The sequence below is a fragment of the Purpureocillium lilacinum genome, assembly GCF_023168085.1.
Source record: "Purpureocillium lilacinum CBS 284.36 DNA, scaffold_8, whole genome shotgun sequence".
In the NCBI taxonomy this organism is placed as follows: Eukaryota; Fungi; Ascomycota; class Sordariomycetes; order Hypocreales; family Ophiocordycipitaceae; genus Purpureocillium; species Purpureocillium lilacinum.
In genome coordinates, this window is record NW_027072118.1 from 2,499,234 (window position 1) to 2,518,878 (window position 19,645).

At 60.6% G+C, this 19,645-nt stretch overlaps 5 protein-coding genes across 5 annotated transcripts; 2 read left to right on the forward strand and 3 right to left on the reverse strand.

Annotated features, from left to right (window-relative positions):
* Positions 1–1,003: 1,003 nt before the first annotated feature.
* PLICBS_010477 (uncharacterized protein) lies at positions 1,004–2,587 on the reverse strand (the record flags this gene model as incomplete). Its single annotated transcript, XM_018326399.2, has 2 exons — positions 1,004–2,253; positions 2,467–2,587. The coding sequence occupies 2 exons, from the start codon at positions 2,585–2,587 to the stop codon at positions 1,004–1,006; spliced, it is 1,371 nt and encodes a 456-aa protein (XP_018174718.2).
* Positions 2,588–3,644: 1,057 nt separating this feature from the next.
* PLICBS_010478 (uncharacterized protein) lies at positions 3,645–6,463 on the reverse strand (the record flags this gene model as incomplete). Its single annotated transcript, XM_018326398.2, has 2 exons — positions 3,645–6,272; positions 6,338–6,463. The coding sequence occupies 2 exons, from the start codon at positions 6,461–6,463 to the stop codon at positions 3,645–3,647; spliced, it is 2,754 nt and encodes a 917-aa protein (XP_018174717.2).
* Positions 6,464–7,547: 1,084 nt separating this feature from the next.
* On the reverse strand, positions 7,548–9,284 carry PLICBS_010479 (uncharacterized protein; the record flags this gene model as incomplete). Its single annotated transcript, XM_018326397.2, has 1 exon — positions 7,548–9,284. The coding sequence occupies one exon, from the start codon at positions 9,282–9,284 to the stop codon at positions 7,548–7,550; it is 1,737 nt and encodes a 578-aa protein (XP_018174716.2).
* Positions 9,285–11,780: 2,496 nt separating this feature from the next.
* PLICBS_010480 (uncharacterized protein) lies at positions 11,781–13,700 on the forward strand (the record flags this gene model as incomplete). The annotated part of the gene is made up of 7 exons (XM_018326394.2): positions 11,781–11,973; positions 12,030–12,222; positions 12,276–12,399; positions 12,458–12,548; positions 12,595–12,655; positions 12,702–13,062; positions 13,113–13,700. 7 exons carry the CDS (start codon positions 11,781–11,783, stop codon positions 13,698–13,700), a joined length of 1,611 nt encoding a protein of 536 aa, XP_018174713.2.
* A 4,708-nt stretch (positions 13,701–18,408) lies between these two features.
* On the forward strand, positions 18,409–19,341 carry PLICBS_010481 (uncharacterized protein; the record flags this gene model as incomplete). The annotated part of the gene is made up of 1 exon (XM_018326392.2): positions 18,409–19,341. The coding sequence occupies one exon, from the start codon at positions 18,409–18,411 to the stop codon at positions 19,339–19,341; it is 933 nt and encodes a 310-aa protein (XP_018174711.2).
* Positions 19,342–19,645: the final 304 nt, after the last annotated feature.

A 19,645-nucleotide genomic window follows, 5' to 3' on the forward strand; every position in this document is an offset into this window, starting at 1 on the left:
ACGAACAGACCTACCTTGCTCTTCGGGCCGGCCAGGGCGTCCCGCATCTCGTCCCAATCCGCCATCCAAGCATCCCCGTAATGGCGACACTTGAAGGCCCGGGAGACGCGTCTCGCGTTGTGGCCAATTTTTCCGACCTCACTGACAAGGAAGCGCACTGCGCCGACGATATCATCGAGGCGTATCGGCAGGCAATGAGCGGGTACAGACCTCGACCAATGCTGTCTCGGGCCGTAAGTCCCTGGCCCCGAGGCCACCATCCTCACGTATCCCGAAGATGCTGATGCGGCTTCAGTGGTTGTGGTTTAAAGTATTCGAGAATTCTTGGGACACTACTAAACCTGTCCCGACGTTTCCACCTGTCCCTCCCGTCAAGCATCAAGATCTCGCCATCGCCGTCGGTTGGCTCGACCAGGACCTCCCGCCTTCCACCTGCGCCTCTAGGAGAAGCAAAGCTAAGGATAAGGCAGCCAAGAAGGCGCTCGGCAAGGGTAAGGCGGCCGAGCAATTCGTCGAGGCTGTCCCAAAAGTTGCTCTGCATCGCAGACGTGGGCAGCCGGCGTACCTTCGCGCTCGCCTGCTTCCAGCCGGGGACGATATTGAGTGGTTCTGGACTGACGGCCACGCCAAGGGCCTGGACCCTGCGTTCGTCAACCTCGAGGATATCGACACGGGAATAAAGGTCGACATGGCAACTGTTCAGGCGTGGGCGCTTGATGTCCACGACCATGTGGTCCAAAACCGTGCTCACCAATGCAATCTCGAAAAGACTGTCTACTGGATGCGGTGCCGCCTTGTACGCCATGTTGGCGCGATCGCAGGAGGACACAGGCCGTCGAACCCGACTGCTGTTGACTTTGCTACGCTGGATACGACCAAGCTTTTGTGGCCGCTGGCAATCGCTCACCCAAAATTGAGTGACGCTCTCAAGTCCAATCAGCCGAAATAGCATAATGAACTCTGATAATGACGGGCGGCCAAGCCCGTTGTTTACATGAGGGGTCTATGTCGACAAATACTCTTTCTTGGCCACCCTCGCCGACAGCTCCTTCAACACCTTGCCCGCCACTTCATAGTCCGCCATATCCAAATACACCGATGCGCTGATGCGGATCCAATATCGGTTGCCGAGCACGAATAGAGACATGAAGGTCTTGTAGTCGTCCACCATGGTGCGCGACATCCACTGGAACGCCGTTCCCTGATCTTGAGTCGCTACGACGGCATCGCTCTCCTTGGCGCCCCGGCCCTTTTCGCCGATCCAGATCGGCAGAGCAACGTTGGCCATGGAGCAGTTTGTCATTGTTCCCTTGCTGTTTTCCAGGATCTCTGTCCCCAGGACATCGGCAACGTACTTGATGCCCTTCTTGTTGAGGTCCCAAAGGTAAGCAAGAATCTTGTCCTCGCCGCCGAGCACATCCCGCCGCCACGCGATGCCGTCCTTGACACACAGATAGGGTCCGTTGTCTTTGGTGCCCACAAACTCAAAGTTGTTGACAAACTGCCCCTTGGCGCTGGGAGGCAGCGGGGACCCGCGAGCGATGGACTTGGGGATGTAGCCGTGGCTGGTGGCGAGGGTCGTGGGGATGAGGTGCTGGTTCCGGACAGGCACGTAGAAGATGGCGCACCCGCGGGGGACGTGCAGCCACTTGTGGCAGTTGGAGACGAAGAAGTCGGGATCAGCGTTAGTCAAATCGAGCGGAACCATGCCGATGCCCTGTGCGCCGTCCACCATGCTGATGACGCCCAGCTCCTTGCAAACCTTGATCATGTCAATGTACGGGAACGCCACGCCCGGGCGCGACGAGACGACGTCAAAGATGCAGACGCGCGCCCTCTTGCCATCCTTCTCAACAGCCTTAACTGCCTCGCGGAACGCCTGCAAGATCTCCTCATCCTCAAGCGGGTAGTCGATGGCAATCTCGCGGTGCTCGACCTTGCCGCCCGTCGAGTCGACAATGTAGTCCGCCACCTTGGCGCAGGCCTCGTACGCGGTGGAAAAGGTCAAGATGACTTCCTTGGCGTCGTCGTTCCACGCGAGGTTCTTGATGACGGTGTTGACGCCCTCGGTGGCGTTGGACACGAACACGACGGTCTCGACGGGGGCGTTGACGAGCGCGGCGACGGCCACGCGCGACTCGTCGAGCAGCTTCGGGTAGTCGTACCGGATGAAGCTGTCGGGGCGCGCCTCGGCTGCGTCCTGGTAGTGCCGGAGGCGGGCGAGCACGGCCTTGGGGAGGGTGCCGAAGGAGCCTGAGGGGTGTGGGTGTGTGTGTTAGTCGAGACTTGACCTTGCACTTTGTGTGAGACGGTAGTTGCTCGCTCGGGATGAGTGGGACGTTGCCATGTGGCAAGCTGGTACAGCGTATAGCCAGTGCTTGGTCGGGAGGATGGGAGAGAGGGGGGGAAAGATGAAGATTGGGTGTGTATACGGCTGGGCTGGGCTGAGTGTGCTCGCTCACTCACCGTGGTTGAGGTTGTGCCACTCCGGGTCGATGGGGAAGTCCTTCTTCAGGGCGCCTCCGAACGGGCTCCTCGCGCCGCCCTCATCCTGCGGCTTGGTCCTCACGGGGATCTGTTCACCCATGTTTGCAAGAAAGGCTTCTTTATGTCAAGATATGAGGGAGACTCTGTATCAAGGAGGCAGTTAATGAATGAGCGAGACGACGATTGAGCGAGAAGGGTGGTTGTTGGTTGGGGAGGGGCATACACAGCCGTATAAGTAAACGCGAGACAGCAAGGCGGCCGGCAGCTCCTCAATCGGTTGCTCACTCTACAGTGAGTTTGCTTCACGCAGAGAAAAGAGTCGTGCGTAGTGGTAGTACCTGTTCTCGTTTGTCCGGTGAGTCAATGGGCAGGTCGAGATATGTACGCAAGACTGCCAAAGGCCGAGGAGCAAAACGCCGGCCGGCATCTCTCCTGCCCCCCAATCCCCATCGTACTACGACGTATTAGCAATCCACTCGCTCCGCAAAACGGCCGTGGAGGACCCCCCCCCCCCCCCCCCCCCCCCAGCCTGCCCAGCCGCGCCCGCCCGCTCGCATGCAGAACCACCACCACATGCACCACCACCCACTGCCGCTGAGTCAATTCAGACGCCCGCCCGCCTTCCCGCCCGACAAGCTGGAGACCAAGTTCGCAGGAGAACGGGGACTCCCCGTCCAGCCCCCCCCCCCACATTGGCGAACCGGACCAAAAGACGCGGTCGGCGCGCGTTGTCATCGGCGCCCTTTGCCCCGGGCGGCGGGCGGATGGGCGAAACGACGCAAACGCAACGGCCGAGTCTAGCCTTCGGTACCCATTCCACTGCCCGGTATCGCTCCGCAAGCCACAAAAACCAAACAAGCAATGCTTGCTCATCACCGCGCATGAAGCGTCGTTCGTTATCGCGGGTGGTCGAACACGTCAACACGTCGGCCGGAGCGAGATCATCGCCTCTCAGAGTCAACACGGAAGCAGTCTATTGTTTCAGACGCTGGTTGATTGATGAATGGGAAAACACGACCCCACGCGCCCTCTGCCCCGTCTATACCGAGGCAGACTATGCAATGCCCATGCGCCGACTCTATCCCTCGCGCCTCATGCCCATCAAGAAAGAAACATGAACGTTCACGCTTCCATGCTGTAACATGGCCCATCTTCCATCACCTCCAGTTGGAACCCCACCGTGCAAGATCCCCATACTGCTGGGGCGTCGGCGCGGCCCTCAGCAGCGTCGGGCTCGACGCCAGCCCTGACAGCGGCGCCGTCTTGTTGCCAAACTGGAGCGGCACCTTGTCCTCGGCGCCGAGCCACGACGCGGACCACTGCGGCCCCGAGTCCAGCATGTGCACCCACGGGTCCTCGATGCAAAAGAGCTTGGTCCTTGGAAAGACGGCAGCAGCGCTGCGCCGGTTCGGTGACAGAGTCGCCAGCGGCCCGGACGGAGGGCTCTTGGGCTCCATTGGCTGCGGCCGCCCGTAGTGTGACTTGGCTGCCGGCAGAGGCGGTGATGCCATGGGCGCGAGCTTGAGTTCCGGCGCCGCTGCCTTGGCCGTCTGCGCTGGCGTGCGTCTCCTGCCAACAAAGGGCGCGGGTACCTCCTCGCCGTCAATCTTCTTCCTCTTGCGAATCCTAGGGTTCTCCTTGACGGAATTGAGTATCGAGCTGATGCTTGTCCTGCTCTCCAGAGGCGTCTCCGTCGAGCCGACTGTAGTTTGCGCAGCCTCCGTTGCGGCCTTCTTAGACCTACCGTGATTGGGATTGAGCGTCGACGACGTTCGCTTCGGCTTTTCCAACGCGCCCGGCGCTGACTTTCTCGGTTTCCGTTGCTTCGGCTTAGTGGCCTTCTCGAGTGCGCCGGTAGCCACCTCGATGGCGCCATGGGCTGCGTCCACGGGAGCCGAGATGGAGGCGCGCCGAGCAGGTGGTGGCGTCGTCCCTGTGATCCGGTGCAGCTCTTGAAGCACCTTGCACGTCCAATACGCGCCAGTGACCTTGGTGTCGCGCAGCGCAACGGGGTTCGCTGGAGGCGGCTTCTTCTTCTCTTCCTTACCCTCGGTAGACTCCCGCTTCTTCTTTGGACGCGGGGGTTCAGGCTCCTGCCAGAGTTTGGGTATTCTGTTTTGAAGGTCTGCGACCCAGGCGTCGCAATCCCACTGCACCCAATAATCGATAACATCGCCCCAAGAGCTCTCCGGTGGCTTGGTGAAGTTAACAAACACCACGTTCCCGCCCTTGCTGTGCACGGCCTTGGCAAACTCCCTCACCATGACCTTGAGGCCGTGGACTCGCAGGCTTGTTCCCAGAATCAGCAGCATGTCGGGATAGAGTGCCAGGTCGTGCGTGACGATGGGGTGGATGAGAGGCGTGTTGGGGTTGTCTTCTCCGTAGAGGACAATGTCGGGCCGCAGCTTGCCTACGCCCAGCCGTCGTTTGCCTCGCTCCTCGCGGGCAACAGTCGCGCCGACGCAGTGAGGGCATTCGGGCTGCTGTCCCGCCAGGGTCTGTGTCTCGCGTTCCTCGTCGTCCCAGGAGCAGAGCTTGCCGCAGAGGAAGCATCTGAGGAGCTCTAGAGAGCCGTGCAGGAAGACGCACTCCACGCCAGATCGAGGTTTTTGCGCTTGGGTCTGCAGCTTGCCCTGGTCTGTCGATGGTGTTTCTGCGTCCGTCGTCGGCGTGCTGTTCTCGTCCGATGGAGGCTCCTGACTCTGCTGGCTAGGTTCCTGGCTCTGCTGGCTCGACTCTGGCTCAGGTTGGCTTTGGGACTGGCTCGATTGGGGCTGACTTGAACTCTCAGCGTTGCTCGGCTCGGCGCCCACCGTGGAGGCTTCCTCGACCATCTTATTTAGCTGACTGGTGTTTGCCGTGGATCTTCGGGAAAATCGGCCCTTGCTGCCGGCTCCATGTTGTAGGCATGTTGAGAGGCCGACCTTTTCTTCGATTTGGTCAATATTTTGCGTGTAGCAGCGGACGAGCTTGCCACGGTCTCGAAGATGGCTGATGAATCGATGAGAGTCGGTCGGCTCTGCCTCTTTAATCTTCTGCCGCAACGACGTGGCGAATGTGTAGAAGACGGACGTCCTGATGGGGTCGGACCAGATGTTGGCGTCGAACAAGTCCTTGCCCTTCATGTTTGGCAGGGTGTTCCGTGATGATGTAGACGTCTGCGAGCAGCTGAACGGGTTAGAAGGCGGGAGGCTGTCGTCCACCTCTGACGGGGACGTGCTGCTCCGCCGGCCGGAGCTCGCGTCAGAAGGCGAACTGGGGACAAAAGGGTCGAAGAGAACAGGTGGCGGTGACGACAGCGGGGAGGAGCTGAGCGGCATGGCCACGTCAATGAGACGTCGGTGCGTGTGTCGAAGCGTAGAAGGCGGGAGAATGAAGTCTTCGGCTGGTGGGGATGACAGCGGCGAGGTCGTGAATTGTGCCGGCATCGCCACGGTCGGACCAATGCGTGGTGTGCTGTAGCATGGAAGCTCGGGCTTCTCGTCACGTTCGGGCATAGCTGTCTCTGCATCGTCTTGCAACGGCGGCAAGTCCACCTGGACGGTAATCGACTCGCCAATCTCTTCCCTCTTCTCTTCCTTGATTTGCTCCGGCTTCACCTCGGCCGCCTCGACGGAGCCCTCGCGTGATATCTTGCGTCGCTTGCTGGGGCGCTCCTCGTCAAACGCGTCTTTGTCGGCATTGGCAGCCGCCGCGTCCGCCGCCTCGGCCAGACGCGCCTGTCGCGCAGCAGCATCGAACTGGGCCTGGATCAGCGAGTAGAGGCCATTCTCGGAGCGAAAGTCCTGTCAAATGTCAGCCAATTTGGCCCTAACGACGCGCTGTGCGGCAATGCGGTGCGGGTGCCTACTGGGATGCCCGAGTTGGTGCTGATGCCGGCGCCCGTCACGACGACGACCTTGCGCGCCTTGAGGAGCGCCTTGGCGACGTCCTCGAGGTGCTCGTCGGCGTGGGGGTCGACGTGCCGCGTCGGCATCTTGAGCGAGGCGTGCGGCGCGTTGCGTTTGCGGGTGTCAAACGTTGGAGCCTCGCTCGTTTGACGCGCCAGATCAAGATGGTGGTGGTTTGGCGGTGGTGGTGGTGGTGGTGCGACGCCCCCGCTCTCTGGGCGAGCTTGGGGGGAAACGGAGCCTGCGGGTGCTCGCGACACGGACGACCCCGGCAAAATCAGGAGCTGCGGGTGCGGGTTCGAGCAGGCGAGGGATGCTGCATTTCTAGGCGAAGGAGGAGAAGACGTCGTGCGACCGCATCAGAGGCCCGGCGGTGACCCAATGTTATGGCGCCAACGTCGAGGTGGAGCTCGCGGGAAGCAGTAGGGACTAAATGCTTTGAGGAATAAGCGGCGCGCGACACGAGATGCGCGCCGAGGCTGTACTTCGTAGTAGTCCCGCAGGTCTGGTGGAGAGTGGATCAAACTTGTTCGCCACCAGAAACGATCGGAGCAGCACACGGGCAGCAGATTGGTGATACTGGCTGCTGTTGAAGGCTGGTGTACCGCGGGTGAAGTTGAAGCAAGCTGGGTCGCTGCCGACACGCCGGAGAGAGCGTGTGTTGATGTCGCGCGGCGCTGATCCGCTGTCGAGTTCTGTTATCGCGCCGCTATCTTAGCGCCACGCGCCGCCTGCCAGTCCGGGTGAGGTGGAGCGCCCTTGCCTGGCCTAGGCGGTTCACGTTGGGCTGCAGGCGACCGGTTCACGCGCAGAACCTCGAGAGGGGGCCGCCACAGGGCTGCCCTGGCGCCTGAAGTGGAGGGACGGGAGGCACTGGGGCCGCTTCCCCGCCGCGGGAAGGCCGTCCACCATTTCAGGGTCAGCTGCCTCGAGCGCTATTGCTGGCCTCCACTGGCTGGCGCTGCGTCGAGGCGCCGACGCCGGGTTCGTCCCATAAACAAACAGATAAGCTGGAGCCCGACCTTACAACTTCCGATACACTGCACGATTCTCGCCACTTACGCAGGCGTTTCGAGTCCCAAAATCAAATGTCGTGTTGCTAATGCTGATGCTACCAAATAGTCTACTTTGCGACGCGTCTCCACGGACTGCGCACGGCTCGCAACACCATCAATCCTCGACCAGAACCCGCAGCAGGTCGCCAAAGGACCCCGGCGTGCCCAGGCCCGTAATGGCATCCCAGCCCTTCTTGGCCGGCCACCCGCCCGGCTTCTTGTCTCCCGAAAACACGCACGACCGGCTCTGGCCCTCTGTGGTGTCGTGCAGCACCTTTCGCACCTTGCTCGAGTACAGCCTCTTGTTGAGCCAGCCCAGCGACCTCTTCCCCTTGCGAAGCCTCGCGTCATTGATGAGCGCGATCATGGCGGCGAAAACGGGCGCGCTGGCGCTCGTGCCGTCCACTTGTACGGCCCGGTGGTCGACAATCGTCGTGTACAGTGTGCCGACCGCCGAGATGTCGGGCAGCGCGCGCATGCTGGGATTGTAGTACCCGTGGAGGTGGCCGTCCAGCTGCCTGACGTATTCCTCGACTGCATCTGTCTGCCACCACGGCCGTACAAAGTATTGCGAGAACCCGCCACTGCTAAACTCGGCACCAGGAGGAGAATCCTCCTTATTCGTCACGGCGCCGACTGCCGTCACCCAAGGACAGCTCGGCGGAAACGTCGCAATCGTCATTTCTCGGTTCGTGCCGTCGTTTGCTCGGCAAGTTGCATTGCGACCGCCTGCCGAGCCGCCGTCACCGGCCCCAAAGATGACAGACACGCCTCGAGCCGCCAGGAGGCCAAACATGCAGCACACCTTCTTTGCGTACGCCCGCGGAACCGTGGGCTCGTCGTCCGCGTATGATATGGACAGCACGTGCGGTAGCTGGCTGTCGGGCTTATTGAGAAGATACTCGAGCAAGTCAAGGTAGGGCTCGTTATCGCTGTACTCGTCCGGGTAAGGCTTTCCTGAGTCGTTGAGCTTCACGCCGTGGCCGCCAACCGAGTAGTACGTGACCTGACTTGGGTGGCCAATTGCCATGCCATACTCCACGTCCAGCGCCGCTTCCAGACCCGAGAGGGCCGGCGTCTGGGGGTTCGCGCCACCATTGACGAGCTCGACCGAGAAGTTGTAGCCCTTAAGCTCCGGCTTGTAGCGGTCGAAGAAGATTTGCGTGTCCGCAAAGTTGGCGTATTGCTCGAGGAATCCCGCAATGCCAAATCGGACGTGCGACGTGCCATTTGGTGGGGCGTAAGTGATGTTATACTGCCGGAGGATACACTCGGGTCGAATCCCCGTCTTGCAGTCGTCCCCATCGCGCTGATGAACCTGCTGGTCGACGTCCAACGGCTTGGAGAGGCCGACTTCGTGTGTGGGCGTCATGAAGTTTGCGATGGGATGGACAAAGCTGACAATCTTGCTCAAGTCGTCGGGGATCGAGTACTCGGTCGTGCGGAGAATTGGGGGCTTGTTGTCGAACGAGTACTGGTGTAGCCGCATGTCGAGGAGCTTCTCTGCCTCGCCGACTGTGGTCCGAACGTGTATCCAGTCCTTTTCGGTTCTCGTCTGCGTGACTCCGGCCTCTGCCAGCCACTTGAGAACGGCACTGACGTCCCGCTGCTTGGGCGTTCTCATCTCGGTTACTTGGGCGAGCGAGAGGCGGGTGCCCGCCATGAGCTTGTCGGCGAGATCTTCTGTCGCGGGATGATGCAGGGCAAAGGACATTTGCAGGTGTTTTGAGGCGTCGGGCTCGCTGTCTAGTTTCCTCCATCCGTCGGGTACGGCCGTGGCCTTTTCGAAGCTCGCGGCGCAGGCCCCGAGGGCGGCGAGAGCCCAGGTAGTAAAGAGCGTCTTGGCCGCCATTGTGACCTGCAAATTGAAATCACAATGAGCGGGCAGCGGATAACGAGTGTATGAGCAGCCGGTGCGCGAGACGAGCGAGGTGGACTTGGAGCAGCTGGCTTAAATAATGTCGCAGCAGACGGCAGGCGCATCCCTCCCTTGCGCCCCTTCGCATTCTTTGCCGGTGCCTGGCTGCCCCTGGTGCGAGGCTACGGGTGACGCAAGGCCGTGCCACGCTTGGATTTGGCTTGAGACATTGGAATCAGACGAAGACAAGCTCCAGCGCTACGCAAGACTTGGAAGTGCGCCCTCCGTCTGGTTCGTGGGCTCATTGCTGCATGACCGCCGCAAGCCTGGGGTTGCAATGATGGATCGTCGTGAATCGATGGGGCGCACCTATGCTACATGGCATATGAAAATATGTCTGTAAAGGCAGACTCGTCAGATAGCTTGCGCGCGGCCAACGGCAAGCCCTTGTCCTGAGCCGGCTCTCGTTCCTGGCAAGGTCGCCGTCCGAGCGCACCCGTGGAGTTGTGCAACCACGGACCCGGGTCCGCGACATGAGCATGGGCCGTGTTCCTGCAGCAGCCCAATTGCCACCGGCGATCCATTGGCCGGCAATGGCAAGCGTTTGCTTTGGCGGAGACAAGCTCCATCTGGCGCACGGCCGTGGGCTTGATCTCATATTAATGAACGAAAGAGGCGGCACCGGCTCCGTCATGGGACAGCACTGAGTACCAAGATGTCGCCCTCGTCGAGGATCGCTCGCCCGCAGGACGGAGAATGCTGGCACTGGTTATATTAGCCGTGCTTCACAAGGCATTGTGCAGTGTCTCACCCACGGCGGCAGCGAGCCTGGCCTGGGCCGTCGTCCTTGGCCAGCAACGCCTGGCTCGGGACGAGTTCGCGCGACAACCGCTACGAGCATTCCAGGCCAAGCTCCGTCCCCCCACGCACGTTTCTTTTGCGCAACCAGAGCCAGCTCGCCTCTGTCGGAACGAGTCCCCTTCAAGCAACTATTCCCAGCATCGGCAGTTTCTGCGCATTGTCACTGGCAGGTTAAAGACTTTCACCATTTGAGGCTGGTGACACGCGATCGCGTGGGAGACGGACGGCCAATGGGATCAAACCCGATGTGACCTGGGAGGCGGATGCAGAGCACCTGGGCCGTCGGTGAGTCGAGTCTGCATCAGCCGAGCAAGCCACGTTGCGGGTGAGATGCGGAGAAGGTCGTTGTCCATCCATTTACTTCGTGGATGCCCTTTGGAGAAGCTCCCTTGCCACTGCGCACCATCTTGACATCTTGATTGAGTGCTGACGGCTGAAACGGCAGGCACGGGAGGGCCGAATACCATGGAAGGATCGATGCTGAAGCCTCGTGACACGACCTTGCGAACTGCAAAGTACGTACTTTCGTACATGGCTAAGCCTCTGGTCGTGGCTTTTGCTCCGCCTGCCTACGTCCTCCATCTCGGGTCGTCGGCGTCCCCCATGTTCCTCGGCAAATCCGTCGCCTCCAAACTTTCTTTCTGCTTCAGCGGCCCCGCGGTCCGCCTGCACATCATCTGCAAACCTCGTCCCATCGCCGGGCCTCCCTTGCCTTCGTCCTTGGCCTAGGTCCGGCGTTTACAGCATTCTTAGCCCCGCAAACACCGCCCCGTGTTACGGATCATTCGCTCCCAGGCACACGATGCGCGGCAGCACCGCGAGGGAATAAAAACGCTGGCAAAGCCTCGCGCATCTCATCAACGTCACTCGTCCCTGTGCCTTCGGCGGGATCCACCGCCGCCCCGATGTGGTTTGGGTCCTCCGTGCCTCTGCCGCGTCGCCCTATGGAAGCCCTGGCTTCTCTCACGATGGAGACTGAAGATCCATGACTTGCAGCCGCTAGAGCCCGACTTCCAGGCCAAGCCCGAGGGTCCGAAACTCGTCCTAAGCCTCGAACAGCCAGTGGATCCGACTTCTTCTCGATCTGTGCATCCGCCCAGGATACCACGACACGCAGCTCTAGTTTGTGCCGTGGCAAGCATGGGCTGACCAGAGTCCCGTCAAAGACCGCCACCGACTTTGCTCTAAAGCTTGACCACCCATCTCCGGGCCCAATCGCAGAGGCAGAAAGCGAACCAGGTGCATGTGAACCCCCGTCGTCGGCTTCGCGCGGTCCCTCCGGAACGCTCTACATCAACTCGCACACCGTATTCCAGGCCAAACCTTGACCCGGTCGGCGTGGAACCTGCCGTTTTGTGCGCTTGTTTACGGGTCATCGCGCTGCAAAGACTTTTGCGGGGATCCCAGCTGGGCACTGCACCCCTTATGTGAAGCCTCAGTATAAAATGGATTGTGCCGGTCGTTTTTGCCTCGCCCATTTGTTCGGTCTCTTCTTTCCGTCCAATGTCCCGCCATTCTTCGTTGGAGACCCCCAGTCCTCCACACCATCTCGTCAACACCACCGCCACCACCAGCATAAATCCCCCTGGCTAACGGCACGGGCCGCATAACTTCAGGCGTCATTGCATGATGAAGGGGCCGAATCACCTCAATGTCTACGCGGGCCCCCAGTCCGTCGAGGACTACTTTGACCCAGAATGCCATCCGCCCATGCCGCTGGTGGAGATTCCGGAATGCCTCAACCCACTCAGGGCTGACGGCGTCCGCATCTACGCCAAGATGATGTCGATGCACCCGGCCACCAATGTCAAGGTCATTCCAGGTGGGTCCCATTGTCACCGCTGGTGTTGGGCATTGTCCTAAGATAGTATTGGATAGCTATGAACCTGCTTGACAAGAGCGTCGAGGCTGGCAAGACCAAGACCATTGTGGAGAGCAGTTCCGGCTCTACCGTGATCTCTATGGCGATGGTCGCTCGGGCCATTCATGGCATCGACGATGTGCATGCGTATCTGAGCAACAAGACGAGCGAGACAAAGCTGCGCCTGATGCAGTTTTTCGGGCTCAACGTGTAAGTCCTCGGCAGTCAATCCTCGTGACCAGACGCTTATGCGGGACGCACAGCACTCTTATCGGTGGCCCGGCGCAGCCAACCCCCGTCGACGAGAGGGGCGGCATTTGTGCGGCATCACGGAAGGCCAGAGAGATTGATTCGGTGTGCAGCCCCAATCAGTATATCAACGATGATGTAAGTTTGGATTTGAATCAGAGCCCCGCCGATCTGGTCTCAAGCTGATTTCGCGTAGAACTGGAAGGCACATGTCCGCTGGACCGGACCGCAGATCCACAAGCAACTGCCGGACATTAACGTCATCGCCGCCTCCATGGGCACTTCGGGTACGTGGTGTCTGCAAGGCTTTCCTGGCCCTTTCTGACTGAACAGGCACCATGACTGGCCTGGGGATGTACTTCAAAGAAGCCAAGCCTTCGGTCTACAGAATTGCGTAAGCGTCACGGGTACCCAATGTGGGCACAGGCTGATCAAAATAGGGTGTGCACCAATGCCGGAGACCGAGTCCCTGGTCCCCGCGAGTTCTCTCTGATGAGCGAAGTCAAGTTCCCGTACAAGTCGGCCGTTGATGCCCTCGAAGAGGTTGGCGCAACCGATTCCTATTCTCTGTCGCTGGACCTCACCCGCCAGGGAATTGTCTGCGGCCCATCCTCTGGCTTCACCCTCCAGGGCCTTCTCCAGCGTCTGGCAAAGAGGAAGCAAGACGGCACTCTGTCACAGCTGGCCGGCCCAAATGGGGAAATCAACTGCGTCTTCATGTGCTGCGATCTTCCTTACCAGTATCTGAACGAGTATTTTGAGAAGCTCGGCCCCGAGAAGTTTAGTCCGCTGCGAAATGAGGTAAGACTACCTTTTCCCCAAGATGAAGGCCTGCTCTAACCCACCCACAGAGGCTCAAAAATGTTGACCTCTATCGCTACGACGATGCATGGGAACGCGATGCAATGGATGCACTGTCCAGCTTCTTCTCGCTCAGTCCTGCGACACAAGGCTCATCTCTGTCGTTTGTCGATGGGGTAGACGAGCTCGAGAAGGCACTGGTTGCTCAACCAAATACACAGATCCTCGACTTCCGCCGCACCTCCGACTACGAGGCGTTTCACCTCCCAAACTCTGTCAGCATTCCGCTCGAAACGCTGAGAGACGGAGCCGCTTGTGGGAGTCCGTTCGCCAACCCGGCTGATGACTGCTCCATGCTTGAGGAGCTCTGGCTGGAGCTGGAGGGCTTGTTCACGGTCAAGGACAAGGACGGGAAGCGAAACCCCAGCGCAGAGGCTCTGATGGCGATTCTGCGTGGAAAGAGGGTCCTGACCATGTGCTACGATGGCGATAGTGCCCGGGTCGCAAACAGCGTCCTTCGCGCCAAAGGCGTCAACTCGGACAGCATTCGCGGCGGCTACGGGGCATTGGCAACCGTGCGACTGCCTGATGCGGGCTCTGCACAGCAGTCGACCCAGGTTGTGTCTGTGGAGGCATGACTACGTCGCAACTCGTGTGAAGGAGACGAACGGGGCTCCTGCGGATTTTGCACATTTTCATCGCGTTTTACTTCGACCTAGGAGATCTTGGTCCGGAAGAGCAGTGGGCATCCGGGACTCTTTTCTTTCTTTTTTGTTTTCTCTTTGGCTCTGATTACGACGACATGCAAGGGGGGGCATTCGGCATCTGGTCGAGCAGTTGGCGTCCAGGATGCGATGCGGCTCATGACACGGCCACGGACGAAAGAGCAGATACAGGGTCTATTACCAAGTGCTGGTATCAGAGTTGCCGACTTGAGCGACACAAAACTACGGAGAGTATGAGGATCTGGGCGTGCAGTGGGCGTCCGAGAACCCTCGGTGTCAACCACCACAACGGGGATCGATGAATCGGTCCGGATGAGCAGTGGGCGTCCGGGATCGCCGACGATTTCAACCATTGTCATCCAAATCAGGGGCGCTTGAATGCAGGAAGAGCAGTGGGCTTCCTGGGATTCAATACTCAGCCTTGAGGGCTGATGAGAGCGGCGTGTGTTGGTTCCATTCGTTGTGGCTCTGCCACACTCGGGAAGTGGCCTGTGCCCTCCGAGTTTCGAGCGCAGACAGTACTTGTCTAGCCAATGGCGGGTAGGCCATGCTTGCCCGTCCAAGTATCATGAACACAGGTTATTACTCGCCCTGGCCGAATGGCCTGCGGCGGCAACTAGCGGCGGACTGTCGACTGTGAAGTGCTTGATGCTGACGACATTTGGAGAACTTGGCGTGCGAGTACGACGAGAGGCCACGAGCGTCTACAGCCGAAGGCTATCGCCTCAGGGCATCAAGGGCAAGCCAGGTCTTCTGCAACGAGACTGGATGTTCCAATGTAGGGTCTCGTTGGTTACAAAAGCATGTCTGGAGCATGAAGTCATGCCCGGACGGGAAGTGGCGACCTGTCGCGGGCGGTTGTCCAGCTCACCACGTCCTCGCCATGCGGTGTCTCAGTCTTATTGGCGCGAGTGCATGGTGGCGGTCCCCGTCGCTACCTAGCACGCGAAGAGGCGAGTGCGAGCAGACGCTTCTGTCCATTCCCTGTTTTAAGCTGTGCGCGGGCTTGCCGTGTTGGGTGGTCTCGAACCCACGTTGGGTGGCCGGAGGTCCGATGGGAATCGGTTCTGGATGAAGGCTGGAAGGGGGGGCCTACCGAGGGGAAGGACACGGGGCCATGCGTGTTGCAGTGCAGTCTTCGACAAGCGTCTTGTCTTCTCGATCTTCGATCTGGCTGTCCCGAGGCGTCGGGTTTCATGGACAGGGCAGGGACGGGCACCCAGTAGGAGGGCAGACGCGAGGCAGCCCTAGCAGTGGGGGAAGCGGAAATCGATAGCGCAGAAAGACGTGAGGCTCTGTGGGCAGGCATGCAGGCAGACTGTTGGTAACGAGCGCGTCTACTAACTTACTAGACGGCGACTGTGTGCTCAGCCAGCCAGCCCTTTGCGTCAGCCCGACATGGTGTTGTCTCGACGGTCTCACGGAAACGATGCCTGCCTGGAGCATGTTGGTTCACGTTTTTCGACCCGCACACCACGTGTTACTCGTCAACTCCGCGGTCGTGGAGGGGGGGACAACCAACACTGCGTTCTGCTTCATCGACCGAAGAAAATTCCGAGGCCAGACTATTGAGCTGAAGTCCGAAAAAAAAGAGATGAAGGGCGGCCCCCCACTGCTAGTAGCTACCCGAGCCCGGTCTCACGATATGCTGACATGGGGGCTCTCGGATGCTATGCCCAAAGCTCGCTGGGCACACTGCTCTGTTATTTTAGCTGCTTACTTACATCTACTACGGAGGACTAACTACGTGTGACGAAGTCCAGGCAGGATTAGAGTCAAATGCATCGTTTTCTTGTCGCGTGCACCCCCCCTTTTACCCGCCCTCTTGAAAGGCGCCCCCCTCCCCTCCCCTCCCTTGCAGGCAGGCAGGCAGGGGGAAAAAAAACGGTGTTGAGACTTCGCAGCGGGTGGCGCGAGGATCCGCGGCGTGGGTGTTGACGATGTGGGAGGGTTCGGGCCGTTGCCGTGTGGCATCCATCACCGCACGTCCATACCTATGAGTATCCCGTGTTGCAATCGTCAGCCCATGGGTATCTTGCGCGGGCGCTCACTGGGTGGAAGGGGCCCCTCGCTGGAGCGGTAGATCAAACAGAGTTCAACCCTGCTTACAGACGGACGGGGCCAACACGACGAGAGAGCGCCATCGTGCTTGATGATGGGGGCACAATAACAGGCGTGCATGACAGACTGGCCGCCACCCAGGCCCACCCTCATCTTATGCGGGTGACCGACTGACTGACCTGGAAAGGATGCCGATTTCCAGGACCGCGGTTTGCGGGCTGCGACAGGGCAGGACTGGACAGGACTGGATTGGGCCTTTGCCAGCATTGATTCAAGCCATTTATTTACGGGCTCGGCAGCTCGGCTGCCACACCCACAGGCGCAGGCGCAGACGCTGACAGACGCGCGGGCAGGCAGGGCAGGCATGTGCAGACCGGGGGGGCCGCGGCGCCGGCGGCGTCCAGGGATGGGCCGTTGGTGGTGGTGCAGCCAGCAGTTGCCGGCCCTCCGTGACCGCTGGTGCCGCTACTTCTCTGTTGCTGCTGATGCTGGTGCTGATTTCCAGCTGCGCATTCGCAGTCCCAGCGGCGGCGGTGGCTCATCCACCCAGCCGGCGCCGCGAAGCCAAAGTGGCTTGCGCAGGCGCACATTCCCTTCGTGTGAGGTCCCGGTGTGTGCGGCGGCAGAAGCCTCTATTGGCCTGGGCATGCCGGTAGCTGACGGGCGGCGCTGGGTGGTTGAGCCGGGGGGGGGAAGACGCAGACGCAGCTGGGGGCCGCCGCGCATGCAGGCCGTGAGAGGGTACGTTTCTATTTTGTCCCTTCTCTTTTGGGGGGGAGGGGGGTGGTGGGCAGTGCCAACACTGCAGTCAAATGCGGTTGATGATGCGGCTGCTATGCGCTGTGGGTTGTTGCGTGATGGGTGGAGGGGAGGAGGGACCCGGAGCCGCAGGAAACGGCGGAAGGGATGAGGAGGGCAAGGGAAGGGAAGGGCTGCGCTGGGCTCCGGCTTGCCCACGCTCACGGGACCATCCTAGCTCGCTGGCAGGGATCTGCTCGAGTCGTGGGGGGGAGGGATGGGGGACCGGACTGTGAAGGTGCGTGATCCTTCCTAAGGAATAACGTTGGAGTATATAAGACGACGGGCGCTGTGGGAAAGGGGGGGGCGGTCACCCGGCTCGACTCTTGGTGATCATTGCCCGCTCTCCAGCCAAATTCCTCCTCCTCCTTCCATCCCCGCCGCGTATATCTCATCATCAGCAACGAACGTACGTCCTGTGCGACTTGGACAGACGGGGGCTTGACGAACACCAACGACGTCTGGGCCTTTTGATAGGGCCGGATCGAGTGCAGCACACGCGCACGCCTTGGGCTTTTGAAACGTCCGCGCCGCACGCCGACGGCACTGCAGGACTGACCGCTTGCACGACGCCCGGCCCAGCCAGCCCGCCCGCCTACCCTGTTGGCGTGATACGACGCGATAGCCATACGTACGTGGTCGTACCAGATCCCGCCGTCCTTTTCCTCTCTGCGTCCCAGCTGCGCCTATCCGAGCCCCCGCGGCATCAACCGCTTTACCCGGGCTCACACACAACACACACAACACACACGCACGCACACACGCTCTCACGATATACGCCGCGCTCTACATCTCCAAATTGCCCGCCTTTGACGGAGTACACGGCAGCGCTACAGATACACCTTGGGTAAAGGCCTTGGCATACTGCTACCCAAGGACGGGGACCACTGAGTCGGGATCTGCCCCCGGTATTCGTGCGAAGTGGGCAACCGACCCCGCGATTTCTAACACGAGAGACGACGCAACGCCATACCTACAGTACCTACCCCCGGTCTCGGGCGGCGTGCGTACAGGTACATGCGCGGCGCGGCTGCATCGTTCCTTTATTTATTTTAGCTGCGTGTGGGTGACAGCCGGACGGTGAATCTTGGGAACCTGGAAAACCCGGGGAGGGGGGGCGTCCGCACCGCCTTGGCCTGCAGGACGGCGGCCACCCGCTGCTGCTGCTGCAGCGCGCCTGGAATCATTCCATATTGCTTTGGGGGCGGTTCCCAAATCTGCCAGGGTTCATCATCGCCATCTTATAGCGCAACACATACACGCAGGCACGCACGCACACCTCTCACGCCGTAATAAAACCAGGGAACGACCTACCGACCCTGCTCTGGAAAGGGCCGGTAGCAGCAGTGCGGGAGACAGGGAAAGAGGAGGAGGGGCGTGTGCGTCCCGTCCCTCTCTCTCCGTGCGGGCAAGGGCGCCACGGGGCGAGTCGCCTCGCGTTTCAGAATCTGCATCGCGGGACAATCGACGACCTACCCGCGCGCGCGCAAAAGTTTAAGCCAGCGGTTCCCTTGTCTATTTCGCTTGGGTGGGGACAGAGAGAGAGAGCGGGGGGCATAATAAAGCAGAAAGGAAGGAAGGCATAATGTCAAAGGGCTGGGGGCTGCGGCGCTCGACGTCGGCGCTGTTCACTTCTTCTTCTTCTCCCCCTTCATCAACAACACCAGCAGATACCGCTACAGCGCCTCTGTCAGCGCCAAACGCCCTGGCGGATCCTTCAGCGTCGTCGGCGACGGCACAGCCGTTGGGAAAGCTGCGCCGCATGGCTTCTTTTACACAGCGCTTCGGCGGGGGCGGCAAGACGAAGAACGTGGGGGGTGCTGCTACTGCGACTTCTAGAAACACCACAACACCAACGACAACGGCGACGACAGGACAGGCATCGCAACAGCAGGCGCCGCGGAGTTTTTACGTTCCCACGCACGCGGCATCGAGCTTCGCACGTACCGTCGCGCCGGCCCAGCACGCCACCATTCCCGAAGACGACGAGGGCGGAGGCGAGTCGACGACGTCGCCGAGAAGACAGCAGCACCATCAGCAGCAGACGACGTTTAGGGATAGGATGGAGGCGCGGCGGCGGAGCGGCGGCACCGGACACTCGCGCAACAACAGCGGCAGCACCGGCAGCGGCGCCTCGCGCACGTCCTGGTCTGCTGCACCTCAGGCGAATCCCGCCTCATCGAGACACCCGCCATCCTCAACAATACCGGCCGCAGTCGCTGCTGCACCGGCCGCAGTCGCTGCTGCACCGGCGGCGAGAACGCGCACACGAGAGACGAACGGAGCCGATAAAGACCGCTACGGCACCACCGCTGCGGACAGGGGCGGCGAGAGCGACTACGCCGTGTTCCTCGCCGAGGCGCAGGCCAACGACCGTCGGGCCCGGCGCGCGATCCCGCTCTGGATCCCGTCGGACACGCCAGAGCAGCGCCGCGACAGCGCGTATTACTCGTACTCGGGCGGGTCGCGGAGCAGCGCCGGAGCCGGGCCCGGGGCCGGAGATGGAGTCGGGGCCGGGGCCGGAGCCGGGACCGGCGGCTGTGGGGCGGCGTACTACACCAACAACCACCACCACAACCAGCATGGCGCTCACCATGACGCGGCGGGCCGGGCGGTGCGGAGGCAGCCGAGCGCGGCTATGGCGCGGCGGATTACGGAGTATGTGCGCCCGACGCGGGAGGGGGAGACGGCGTGAGGTCGCTAGGAAGGGTCTGGTATTTAAGCCAAGTCCCGCTTCCTCCGCACGAGTTGATATGACGGTCATGATTTATTTTTTACGAAGACACGGGATACATGGGATGAGCATGGATATCGAAGGGACTCGATACGGCACGCTCTGGCCAGGGGGGGCTGGTGGTGCCTAATGATATGACGATATCAAAGAACGGTGTCATGTATACAAGGCGGTCATGGGTAAAGATAAGATTCTTGGCTTCGGGGGGTCGGTATCAAACAACAAGAAGGGCGTCCGTCCGCTCTTTGGAGCAGAGCGAACTTTG